The sequence below is a fragment of the Podarcis tiliguerta genome (genome assembly GCF_965153285.1).
Source record: "Podarcis tiliguerta genome assembly, chromosome: 10".
NCBI lineage: Eukaryota > Metazoa > Chordata > Lepidosauria > Squamata > Lacertidae > Podarcis > Podarcis tiliguerta.
The window spans coordinates 31,396,634-31,410,247 of record NC_139543.1 but is presented as its reverse complement, the minus strand read 5'-3'; the positions used below and the strand labels follow the sequence as shown (position 1 = coordinate 31,410,247).

At 41.3% G+C, this 13,614-nt stretch overlaps 1 protein-coding gene across 1 annotated transcript in view; it reads right to left on the bottom strand.

Annotated features, from left to right (window-relative positions):
• LGR5 (leucine rich repeat containing G protein-coupled receptor 5) overlaps positions 1-13,614 on the bottom strand; it is a 68,176-nt gene that overhangs the window by 14,252 nt on the left and 40,310 nt on the right. The window contains exons 5-10 of the mRNA XM_083399533.1: positions 11,709-11,924; positions 9,033-9,104; positions 8,260-8,328; positions 1,247-1,318; positions 296-367; positions 125-193 (exon numbers count right to left, since the gene is read on the bottom strand). Of these exons, the coding sequence (XP_083255659.1) occupies positions 125-193; positions 296-367; positions 1,247-1,318; positions 8,260-8,328; positions 9,033-9,104; positions 11,709-11,924 (570 nt within the window). The remainder of the gene's footprint in view (positions 1-124; positions 194-295; positions 368-1,246; positions 1,319-8,259; positions 8,329-9,032; positions 9,105-11,708; positions 11,925-13,614) is intronic.

The window sequence follows — 13,614 nt, the reverse complement described above, 5'->3', positions numbered from 1 at the left end:
CACGGTTGCAGACTGGGTTGAACATGATTGGTTGAAGGACAGCTTCTTTAAAGCAAGTCAGCATCGGCTATAATTAATGCCATCTGCTTTCAGCAGTAACATGAACTATCTGTCTGATACTTACAGGCTTTCCAGACTTGTTGTCCCAGTCAGATCGGGAAATTCTGTTATCTGTGAAGCACCATTTAGTGTCCTAAAGTTACAAACACAATGCAATTAGTGGGATTTAATTTTTTTAGAAAGAGCAAAGGAGTTGTTTTAGTGGTGAAGAGATTTAAAACTTATGGATACATACAAGGTTCTGAGTTCGGGTAAGTGCTGAAAAGCAGACTTTTCCACAATCTGAATAGGGTTGTCATAAAAATGGCTGCGAGGAAGAAGAGGAGGACACATTTAACACTCAAGATTTATATCTTTAAATACTTTTGCAATAAACCGGCGGGGGGCGGGGCAGGAAGTTTCTTATTAAAGCTTTGAAGAGCTACCTTGCAATCTATTCATTACCCCTTCTTTTAATGTGCCACACTTTCTCCCTTGCTTTCTGAATTTGCTCCCCAGATTACAATTATATGCTTATTTTGATTTAGACCAACTGTATGATTGTACCTTAGTATGCATTACTGACAAAATGTGTGGCCTAGGGACACCAGAGTGAAGGGCAGGAAATAAATTAATGAACAAATAAATGAATAAAGGCAGGAATGGAATTGAACACACCTTACACATTCAGAGTAAGAAATGAATAGGAAGATAGTGTTCATACTAGCCTAGCGAAACTCTCCCATCTTGTTTCCGCACTAACATATCTCAGTTTATTAAGCAGAGATATGCACAAGACTTGTGCCAGCATGCTCTGTTTTCCAAATGTGGAAACAAGGGTTATCAGGTTACGGAAAAAACAGGATCTGAAACCAACGTCAACCTGGTAAACAGTTTCCTGGTTTGGATATAAAGAGAAACTATGTAAGGCCTTTTAGACAGGTAACTCTTTATAAAATGGCATTTTATTCACTTTTTCACCTTCCAAATGCCATTGTATCATGTATGTGTCTGTTGGGAGCTGGAGCCCAAGATTTGGATTCCCCAAACTTGATTTTAATGTGTACAAAAAGGGGGGGGGGGGAGCGAGATTTCATAAAGTTTGAGAAGCAATGGCCTGCTCACAGAAAGCAGAGAAGCAAGATACACAATGAAATTTAGTAATTAATTTCACATTTTCTATTAAAAGTGAACTGATACTACTTACATTGCTATAAGGGATGGATTGCCCACAAACGCCTGTCCAGGAATTGACTTGATATTATTACTATGAAACCCCCTGGAAAGGAAACAGAAAGCATGATACACATACAGTGGTACCTTGGGTTACATACGCTTCAGGTCACATACGCTTCAGGTTACAGACTCCACTAACCCAGAAATAGTACCTTGGGTTAAGAACTTTGCTTCAGGATGAGAACAGAAATCATGCTCTGGTGGCGCGGCAGCAACAGGAGGCCCCATTAGCTAAAGTGGTGCTTCAGGTTAAGAACAGTTTCAGGTTAAGAACGGACCTCCAGAATGAATTAAGTACTTAATCCGAGGTACCACTGTACTCACAAAATGTGAAAGAAATACAGTGGTGCCTCGCAAGACGAAATTAATTCGTTCCGCGAGTTTTTTCATTGTACGAGTTTTTTCGTCTTGCGAAGCACCACTGCATTTAAACACTGACAACGGCGGGGAGGGGCAGGGAGAAGCAGGATAGCTGCCGCAGCCGGTACCTCAGACTCACCCGCGCATTGTGGCCACTGTGCGACGTGGCTGCTGGAGGGCGGCGGGACTCAGGAGCGCGACTCGGCGGAACCGCCACCAGGGAGAGAGAGGCGCTGGCGGCAACGGCTCTCTGAGGGGAGCGCGCGAGGGGGGTGGGCAGCGGCGCGAGGCACCAACCGTCAGCGGGAAGGTGGGAGGGAGCCGGAGGAGCGGGGAAGCGAGCGTGCGTGCGTGCAGTGCGCGTCGCCATGACACGAGAGGCAGGGCCGTTTTGTCTAGCGAAGCAAGCCCTTAGGGAAATCCGTCTTGCGAAGCACCTCAGAAAACGAAAAACTCTTTTGTCTTGCGAGTTTTTCGTCTTCCGAGGCATTCGTCTTGCGGGGTACCACTGTATGTGAAAGGCACAGTCTCTTGGGATAAAAAAATTCAAATCTGTAGAATGCTAGCAGGTGTAATAATGGAGGTCTTCTGTTTTCTAGACTGTATGGCAGTAAATGGGGATGGATGGATGGACAATCAGGCGGGGAGGGGGAAAATTTTGCAACAACACCAGCAATTTTCTCAAGTCTTTCTTTTTATTCCTAAAACCTTCAGGAAGTGAACTTGCCCATTCCTTCTAGTAGCAACATGAAGAAATGTTTCTGTGATACACTGGTAAAGCAGTGTTTATGAACAGTTTATGCTGAGCGACGTTTTTTGTTAATGAGATTTGCAGCCAGAGCTCGCATACATGTTTATTTTGGAGGTAGGTCCCACTGAACCTGTGCTCATGCAAGCATGCCACTCTTCTAAATATCTTACTGGACAAAGTTAACTAAAATAAACAGGACCAGCTCCCAAGAAAATGTGTTTCAGATCAGGGTGCTAATGAATGCGAACATACATAAAATCCCAGGGCATCCTGTACATTTTAGGCTTTCACAATTTCTTTATGAAAAGTATTTTAGATGAACAAGCTAAAAAGGACAAGCTAAACAATGTAATTGCTGCCATTTAAGAAGGAAGCAAATTGTCTCCAAATTAATTACAGCATTTTATTCACATGAGTAATAATCTATTGTCAGAAACAAAGGCAGCAATGAAGTGTTCAGCAGGAACAGTAATGATTTGTGTGGGAAATGTTCATTTGTTCAGTCAGGTATGAACAAAGCTTCCCAGATCTAAACTGAAGCATGGCTTGGGCAAGGCCATCAGCTGCTGCTATTAGTAGCTTGGCTCAGAATACTGGCTGCACAAGAAAATTCTCTCTAGAGGAGAACCCCGAACAATTAAAGTTGAGGCAGAGCACAACACTAATTATTATTATTTTTTGAAAAAAGATTTCTAAGCTACATATAAAAACCCAGACATTTCCACAGTGCTTTATCATCTGCAACATCATGTCATTGGGGGGAGGGGGGAATGAAAAGGAGAGTTTTTCCAGATTCAGGCAGTGAGCATGCCTACTGTAGAAGTTAGCTATTTGTTCATTGATGCTATTTCAACATACAGTAACAATCTTACACTAACTTTCTGCCTACCATGACAATTTTGAATGTGCAGTTTCATGGCCAGGTGAAAAAAAAAGAACAGGCGTCCTCTTGCATATTTTGGTTGTGTAGAAGAGGCCCTTTTTAGCAGATGGAGCTTTTTTTCTGAGTTCCCTATGTGCAGGATGGAATGGTACAGACCATTCCATCCTGCACATAGTACACACATGGTACAGATGTAGAAGCATTGAGTCAGCCTCCTGATTGCGAATTTCAACCTTAAGCAGGTGGGGGGAATAGCTTAAGAAAAGGGTAACAGAGTAACAGGGTAACAGCTGTAACAGAATAAAGGCACATACCCCTTAAAGGTAAAGGTAAAGGGACCTCTGACCATTAGGTCCAGTCATGGCCGACTCTGGGGTTGTGGCGCTCATCTCGCTTTATTGGCCGAGGGAGCCGGTGTACAGCTTCCAGGTCAGGTGGCCAGCATGACGAAGCTGCTTCTGGCAAACCAGAGCAGTGCGCAGAAATGCCGTTTACCTTCCCGCCGGAGTGATACCTATTTATCTACTCGCACTTTGACGTACTTTCGAACTGCTAGGTTGGCAGGAGCAGGGATCAAGCAACGGGAGCTCACCCCGTTGTGGGGATTCGAACCGCCAACCTTCTGATCGGAAAGTCCTAGGCTCTGTGGTTTAACCCACAGCGCCACCCACTCTTATTTGGTTAGATGCTGGCTTCTTCTATGTCAGCCTCCCCGACTCTTGGGGACAGAACATAAAAATGTATCATTTTGAACATGGTGTTTTGCCTTGATCACATGAAAATTACTGAATCTATCTTAGAGGCACCAACCATTTAGAATCAGTATTACTGTTATCTTTTATTTTCAGTGCAACCTCCATTTCATGTATCCAAAGACTTTAATAAAAATGCTATCAACCATAAACCTGGCATTGACTGACTTAGGTCCTGCCTTACCCACAAGTTTAATTTATGCTATAGATTAACTAAAGAGGGGAACGTGGGAATATCCTAAGTGAGTCTGGCTGGCAGTGACCAACAGGTCTGAGAAGCATTGATACGCTATTCTTAAAAAAAACTTTGTAGATCTCAACAACCTCCTGGCTTATGAGCAGGGGTACAAAATGGGAGGTGGTGGTGGCAACTAATATTTACAGAGGTTCCGCTCCCCTGAGAGTGCATGCACACAAACGCACCAGATATAGGAGTGGCAAAAGGTTATGATGATTTCAAGCCAGTTCCCTAATGTGTATGGTACACAAAAGCATGCTACTAAAAACAGATATTATGGTCCCCTTGCACACAGCTTGAACAGTTGGGAGTTCTTAGTCAAAGGGGAAAGATGAAAGGAGAACTTTAAAAGTCAAAGATGGAAATTTTTAAATCTCAGGCAGAGCATCCCAGAGCTCAGTATATGGACTTAAGAGGAGAAATGAAACAAAAGGTATCCTAAGAGCAAAAATGAGTTTGGCTGGGGAGATGTCATGGAGGGAAGGATGAGAAGAAAAGGCTTTGCTGGCATCATTTTGAACAATTTGTGTTATAGATTTATATTTAATCTGTAGAGGAAACTCGAGCCCTTTGTTTAAGCTAGGCGTGGCTAATGTGTGGTCCTCCAGATGTTGTTAGCTTCCAACTCCCATCAGCTCCAGTCAACATGGTCAGTGCCCAGGTCTTGCAGAATTTGAACTTCAGCAACATCTGGAGGGTTACTAGTGACCCAGCCTTAGTTTAAGCATTAGCCTGGTAGCCAGAGGCTACAAGGAATTGCATGTAGGCAAGTTAGTGGACTGACAGAAGATGGACAGAGAGCAGAAATATAATTGGGTGCTGTGGGAAGGCCAGAACTCTCCCAACCAGGTGAGTATTTTTTATTTATTTTTGTGGATTAGTAACCTTCCGGAATGCATTTAAAATACTGTGATAGTTCAAATGGTGTCTGCAAAGCTTTGGCAACATTTTCAATTGCTAGCAATTGTCATACTAGAAACATGCCACTCTTGAAAGAACCTGGTCTCTCTTTTCTTTGGCTATTACTTATGTAAATAAATGAAGTCATTGCTGAGGATTTTTGGATTATAGCTGTGTGTGTGTTGCCTGGATTTTGGGATCTGAGAGCTGCTTGCTGAACAGGGGGAAATGTTGTGTGTGTGAAGTGGCCCTAACCTCATTGGCAGCCCTTCCAGATGATATCACAATTTATGTTCAAAGGCCTCGGGATTGATAAGGTCTGTTACAAGTGCAAATATCATTCATCTTGATTATAATGATTTCTTTTTGATGTCTACAAGATGCACTTTTGGCCATTCTGGTAGCATCTGGAAATACATACTTCTTGTGGCAGTAATGGGCAAAATTCAGATGAATTTTGGTCCAAATAATTTTTAATATGGAAAACGTTCCCATATGCCAAATGACACCCATAATGTTCATGTAGGTACATATAATGGGGGTGGGGGAATCAGTACTGGAAATCTGCATGTGGGATGTGCCTTTGTGGAGTCAAGGCAGCAGTCAGTCAAACAACTAGGGAAAGAACTGCAGGAAAGCTTTGATGCCAATGGCTGCCTTCTGACTCTGGAATGCTTTGATATGGCTTTCAACCAAATGCAGGAACATACAGTGCAATCCTAATTATGTCTACTTAGAAATAAGTCCTATTGAATTCAGTGGAGCTTACGAGGTACCAGTGAGTGGGGTTGGAATCGTTGCCTCAGGCAGCAATGTGAAACATAGGTACATGCTAAGGAGTAAGGAGTAAATTCTACTAAATAAGGGGAAATTACTTCTGAGTAAATGCATAAGATTGTGCTGCGATGGTATGGCAAAACACTATGTATACAACTGGGCAAAAGTTAGCCTTGACTGCTTCCCACTGAAATCAACGGAACTAAAAATAGTTGTGACCATTCAATTCTGTTTCTTTCAATAGTGCTAAATTCTTAAGCGGGGAGAAGCCAGCTTACTTCATACCTGGACTTGCTCAAAACAAGGTTTTATAGCCTAATTGCTATGCTTTTAATTTTGCTGCCCATGATGGTATTTTGAAACCCTGTTCAATTCAGAAATGGGGTTGCCTGGAGGGGTAAATTGCAATAAATAAATCCTCTCCTACCCGTTAAAACCCATCCCACAAGTTCAAAAGGTTAGACATGATGACTTGGAAAAACCCCTATAGCCATTTAATTGTTCTGTGTATTTTGCCACAAGGAAACGAGGTGAATCAGTCTCATTCCAGGCCCCCTTTCACCTTACATTATGAATTCCCAGAATTTAGGATGTTACAGTGCTGTTTTCACTGAAGTTCTTTCAATGGCATTATAAACAAGGGGATCAAGAATCCTCGTTAAACCACAAAAATGGTCAATTCTTTTTTTAAAATAGCCAGTGAAAATAGCAAAATATTTTCATTATCAATATAGGCCTTGTGATATGGTTCCAATTGACCTCCAGATCTGGAAGAAATTCTGTGGGTAATTTATAAGTCTGATGGATGATGTTTCAAGGCTAAAACTGCAGACACCTCACCAGAATAATGCAATTTATTTAATATAGTGGCTTGGCTGAATAAGGCTGAAACACTTGACAACCTTTTAAATAAAATAAACTGCTGTGCAAGAGCTGAAGATCAGTCCCCCCCACACCCCATACCAAAATAAACTTGATGGCCACAGAAATCTACTCAGGTTGTAGATATTTTTGCAGCAGGTGCAAGAAAGACTATCACCACTCCCAGGGTTTCCCTACCTGAATTCCTAAAGCATCTGGACCACAGACCCAACCAAGGAACATAGGTCTTCCTAGGTTGGAAGTACAGGCAGAAGTACAGGAAGTACAGATGACCCTCACTTTTAAGTGAAAAAGCTGTGTGTGTAACACTACAGAGGTAAGGGGGGTTTCCCCCCACCAAAATACTTGTCCTCTCTTAATAGGTTGGCACCATTTATTATTGGTTGTACTACCAGCAAGCCACATTTATCTTTCCTATACTCCAAGTTGATATTAAGAAGGCAAATAAACCAGACATGGTCAATAAAGCCAACTTATCAAGAAATAATTCTTTTTGAATTTGCTTGAGTACATTTTACACAAACTTTTGGGAAGTGGCACCTCCAGAAACAACAGCACAATACAGAGTGCCTTGAAAGCATCTCTTGCCTATTGTATCTGAGTTTTGATGGGACCAATAGTAGTGCCATGCCATCAAAATGTAAAGAATCATATTCCCTACTAATCTACCCAAATACAACAGAAACAAAATCTGCATGTTAGTTCCAGAAAATCCTCATAACTATGAGGATCAATAAAATAATAATATCAGGAACTACCTTAGAAGTATACTAGAAAGTAGAATGTCTCCACTGGGTATGAATAGTGTTGCATTCATTATTTACCTATTGCCTATATTCTATATACAATCAATTCAGTCTTGCCCCAAGCGCTACTCAACAGTAGACCAATTAATGGTCATTCATTCATTTCAGTGAGTCTACTTTGAGTGGAGTTAATGTTGGACACAACTCAATCAATATACCAAAGTTCAGGTCTGTTTGGCTGCTATGACTCTTGGAATGGCCATTTTGCAATCTCCCAGAGTAGACTAGTTAGTTCGTACTGACCCTTGGGCTACATAGCTGCCCTAGTTTCATCTTCAGAAGTATGCAGAGGAGGGTCCAGTAATAATGCAGAGGTATTTAGGATTCCATCTTTCACCTTTCTTTCACTCTGATGGTGGTCAAGTCAAGCCAAGTGAGGCTCTGAGTCCTGGCCATGAGAAGAAGAAGCTTCTGTAGAGCTTCTGTAATACTACCAGCTCAGGCGACAAAAGGTGCACTTGAAGCTGGAAAGCCAGAATGATTTTTCGCCTCCTAGGTATGAAGGATGTGTTGCTAGTCCTGGCAGTTCTAGCAAAATGGATATACAGTTACGCTAGCAAAGCAATTAGCATTTGAAACAAAGCAATCTACAGGAGGAAAAGGGGATTCTAAGAAACTTTGCATTCAGTACTTACAGTTCTTTCAGGTTTCTGAGTGCCCTGACAGAGACAGGGAATTCATCCAGATTATTGTAATTTAAATCCCTGGATGTAAAAAAAAATCAAATCATAATAGCTATATTAGATATATGAATGAATTATATACAGTTCTTTGCAAGGAAATATTTTATCTGCATTGTATTTATAGGTCTATAACTTCATAGAACTTAAAGAGTAGGAGATGAGTAGGAAATGTTTATGAGCATTTCTAAACACTCCACCCACAGTATTTGTTATTATGTCGTGCTTAGTTAATCTATTCCCAAGAAATAATCTTAGGTCCACTTCACCAGCTGAGCATGCCAGAGTGACAGTTGAGCTTTATAAAACATGTCAGCTTCCTAACTTACTCTTACTGGAAAACACACACACACACTTTAAAAGAAATGCAGAACTAAACCAAGAACACTGTTGTAGGCATTGTCAGTTGTTGCAAATTAGAATTGTGTGTATTTAAATCTGCAATAGCAAATATAAACCAAGTGAAAAGTTTAATCTGGGCAAAAATCTGCCAAAATTTAAGAATATGCAAAGATCGATAAGTAAGTTCCAATGTCACTGTTATGTTCCATTGCCTACTAATCAGAAAAAAAAACATTTAAAAATTTAGACACCAAAATTTACTTTTATAGTGTCATCACTATAGTGTCATCACAAATGTTCATCCTGAACCTGTAGTAATCCCCATTTTTGCATAATGTCAGTGAAAACACTGAAAACAAAGCACAACAAATAAAAGGTCAACTCACAAAGTCTCTAGGTTGTGGAGACCATCAAAGCATTTCTTTCCCAGGGAGTAGATTCTATTGTTATGGAGATGCCTGCATTAGAACATTAAGAACACAAGTCAGAAAAACAAGCTTTATGCAGTAGACATAAAAGAAAACATTTTGATGCTTAAAAATCTAAAAGAAGTGTTGTTGTTGTTGTTTTTTAAAAAAAGGCTGGCATGATTTATATGCAAGTCCTGTTCTCACAAAGGTAGGAAACGAGAAGGAATGCTTTCTACCTCTTACCTTTCCACTAGCTTTCACTTGGCCTTCGGCTTTAAAAGCTGATTTAAAAATTACAGACTCAATTGGTATAGTTGCAATAGTTGCAAAACCAATATTTAAGTGTCTGTTTATGTATACTGCAACTACGCAGGTTATGTTTGTAATTTAAAAGAAACTTCTAGCACACGTATCTAAAATAATGTTTAGGTTGGGAGAGAAGGAATACAGAAAATTTAAAAAATTAAGCATATATGACACAAGGAATGTGCATGTAGACCTGCAAGAATGCTTGGATAAATTAATCAGCTATTTGTTTGTACACAGTGCAGTTTAGCACAGTTTACAATGTCTTTGTATCTGGGAGGTTCCTCTGCCTGCTGTTGAACTGGAACTGCAACTACACACTCAAGCTATCTTGAGCCAAGCCAGCCATACCCAAGTTTGTTTATGTTTCCCCCTCTTGTCCTAGTCTCCCTCCAGCTGAAAGTGGGGTGGCGGCAGACATTTTGCTTTTCAATATCTTCTCTGTTATCATTCCCATTTTATCATATGTGCTGCTGAAGTGAGCACATTCTGCTTTTATATAACTATAATAGGTGATTGTGTGTTTTGTTACTACAAATTCCATGGGAAGATGCACCGTACAAAATTTGCAGAAAAATGTAAACCAGAGTAAAACTACTGAAACCTAACAAACCACACCCACCACAACCTTGATGGAAAATAGGCCTGCCTCCCATATTAAACATATTCTCCCCCCAAAACAGCATTGCCAAAAGCTACTATTACATTTACATTTTTATTGACAGTAGGCCCAGTTTTTCTCCCATTGAAGATGGTATCAGATTTCACACTGACCTGAAGTTTTACATAACTTGCTGAATTACGCAGGCTTAAACTGCAAAGTAACAGGGCAAGGGGGAATTCAGCAATAGCTCTTTCAGAGGGGGGGAGCGCTATATGTGAATTATACATACGAAAGGATAGTGTCAAAAACATGCATAGTATTTGGGTATATGACACAAAAAGAACAATATATTCTTTTTTTTTTTAAAAAAATAACTATTAGCATAATCACAGCCCATGAATTTTGCATGTTGGCCATGCCCATTCTGTATTTTGGAGAGAGAAAGGGGGGTAACCAGTACTTTGCAGAGCCTCACGCCCCTCCCCTCCATTGCAGGAGGGGCAGAGGGTGTTTTGCCCCAGATGCCCAAACGCCTTGGGCTTGAATCCATTCAAGAACGAGACCATCAGAACCCTGCTTTCCCATCACCCCCTGGTGTGCTTGCTTTTCTCCCCGAGACTGCATCTTGAATTAGCACATTTATATAGCAGCCTGTGTACATGGAGTCCAATACATGTAGGCTGAGGCTAAATGTTTTGCTGTACTATAATGCTGTAGTATCAAGATTGCACATCTGGGCCTACACATGATGGACTGTCACAATTCCTTAGAGGCCTGCATGCAGTTATGGGGCGATGGGACAGGTACACCAGGGAAGACCAGATTCGGAAAGCTCAGTCTGGATCTTTTCACCGGATGCAGACTCATATATCTACATATGGATAATAATTTGTATCATTCCATTTTGTGCTTCTATAGGTGATGGGAGAGATCTTTTGGTAACCCATATTAAATTGTTTTTAAAGTGATCCAGTCAAGTGACAGAGACTGGATCCCAAGTGTCTATCTACTCTACTGAAACAGCAAGTGCAGGGGTCTGCAACCTTTAAGACAAAAAGAGCCACTTGGACCCGTTTCCGAAGAAAAAAAACCTGGGAGCCGCAAAACCATTGTGACATTTAAAACAAATATAACACTGCATATATTGTTTCTTACCTTAATCTGACAGTGGGCGGGAAGGTGACGTCGGGATGGTGCGTGACTAACGCACACACCGCCCCCATGCGCCGTCACAGTCAGTACAGCGCCCGCCACAGTGGGGAGTGTCGGGGCGCACAATGCGCCTCCTCCCCTCGCTAGTATCCGCCCCGGAGCCGCGGCAAAGGTGTAAAAGAGCCACATGCGGCTCCAGAGCTGCGGGTTGCAGACCCCTGAGCAAGTGCAATCAAAGCTTATTCGCCAGCAATTTGTTTCAGTACTGCAAATGGCAATGAATTCGAATTTTGTATCTTTTTACATGGGCAAAAGAAGCCATATTATTCAGATGGGTGTATGTGTGTGTTAGGATTCAGGAATAAAGGGAAGAATGAAGTATTTACAATCTCAACCTCTATTTCATTCAACTAGCCACATTAACCAATTGTTAACCAATTTTTGGCTCTATCAATCATGTCACATTTTTGCTGCTCCCATCTACTGAAAGCACATTCTTTCCCTCTTATTCATATTATATTAAACCAACTACTTCAAGATGCAAATAACAAGGTTCAAATGTTACACTTTGAAATGCAATGAAAACTTACAGAACCACTAAACTGGAGAGGTTTCCAAAAGCGTAATCTGGAATGTGGTATATTTTGTTCAGAGCCAGTGTCATTGCTTGAAGTGCTGGCAAACTTCTGAAAGCTTGCACCGGAATTTCTGTCAGAGAGTTGTCATCTAACCACAGGTGCCTCAGTGAAACCAAGCCACTGAAGCAGTTGGGGGGCACGAGGCTGATATGGTTAGCATCAAGGCGTCTAAAAAAAATAATGCAGAAACATTATTATTATTATTTTGCAGGAGAAAATCTGCTAATAAATGAATGTAACAGGGAGCAAGTAGCAAGTTTCTGCTTTTGAGAATAATAATATCCCAGTTTTTCATTACTTTCTTTTATCTTCCCTTTTGTATGCTGCAAACAACTGTAAGCATTTTATCACACTTTGATTAAGGTCTGCTGTGGGCCAGATATGGAAGAGAATTACTTCATGGACCAGATTCAGCTTTGTGGGCCATTTCTAGCTTGAAAGCACATGGGTTAAGAATCATAAACCATTTTGTAAGCTAGAAAGGGCTACAAAAAAAGAAAAAGAAAAAATGTGTCTTAGCACTATTATAAATTGCCTCATTGAATTGATGTTTTAAATATAAAGATGATGGCCCATTCTCCATGTGTGGCACTGGGCAGCTCTACCAGAGGTAATAGAAACTTAAATGTGTGACAGAATGGTTCTGGACGGGTACTGAATCATCCTTCCTCATATGTTTTCCAAATCCAAGCTGCAAATAAATGTCTCTTTTCAGTTAGCAAATTCTTTATTTTACCTTAACTCAATGTTCTTCCTGAGGTGAATCTAAAGGCACGAAAGAACTCCTAATTGCTGGCTCTGGTCTGTTGCTGGCTCTGGGTACCCTGAGCAAGGAAACCACCACCCTGAGCAAGGAAACATTTTTGCCACCCTCCCTCCTCTCTCCTTCTGTTTTGCACATTCTCTCAAGTGCACTACATCATAGTTTTGTGCCCCCTCAGCTTTCCGCCCTTTGTGGGGGAACCACCTGCACCCCCCTAAATCCAGTGCTGAGACCACTTAACTAATATAATTCTAGAATCCTGAAGGAAAGCAACAGGGTTTATTCCACAATGCCACAGTGCAGGTGTCACCAGTTTCCTTCAACAAACAATGCAGGGTTATAGCAAAACCACAAAAGTCCTCAATGCACACAGTCTATTTGTCACTGCATAAGGCAGCACAGCAGATGTAATTTCTCAGCACTATTTAGCAGCTAAGATAGATTCTTTGGTGGTTTTGAAACAAAGGTTCCAGCACAGTGTGATCAGCAGATCCTGTTACCTCACTTGCTCCTAGTTCCATTGCTTTCGCATCCAAACCTTTAACAGTCTTTCGCTTTCCTGCACTTGCAGAGATGGAAAAAGAAGAAAAGGGACACAAACCCAGGGCTAATCTCTTGGTATGGGGAACCTGTGGCACTCTGGTTGTTGTTGGTCTATAGCCCCATCAGCCATGCTGTCTGGGCCTGATGGGAGTTAGGAGTCCAACAGCATCTGTAGGGTCAGAGGTCATATCCCTCTTTAAATGAATACAGAACTTTCTTTAAAAAATCCATAGTCTATCCTGTATCCGCATAAATATTAATTTTCCTGGATTTCATAGATGTATTGGATTAGATTGCCTGGAGAAAGAGAAAGGCATTATAGGCACAACCCAAGGACCCCAAACCAAAATGCACCAGGAAGAATATTTGATGCAACATTACAGCTGGAAGTAACTGCTCCTTTTAAAAGTATGTAGTAGTTTTCTTTCATAGAGTCATGGAATTGTAGCATTAGAAGGGACCCCACAGTGATCCCTGGGTGGGCTCGAACCACCAACCTTCCGATTAACAGCCGGACACACTGACCTACTGCACCATTGGGGGCTTTGTTCT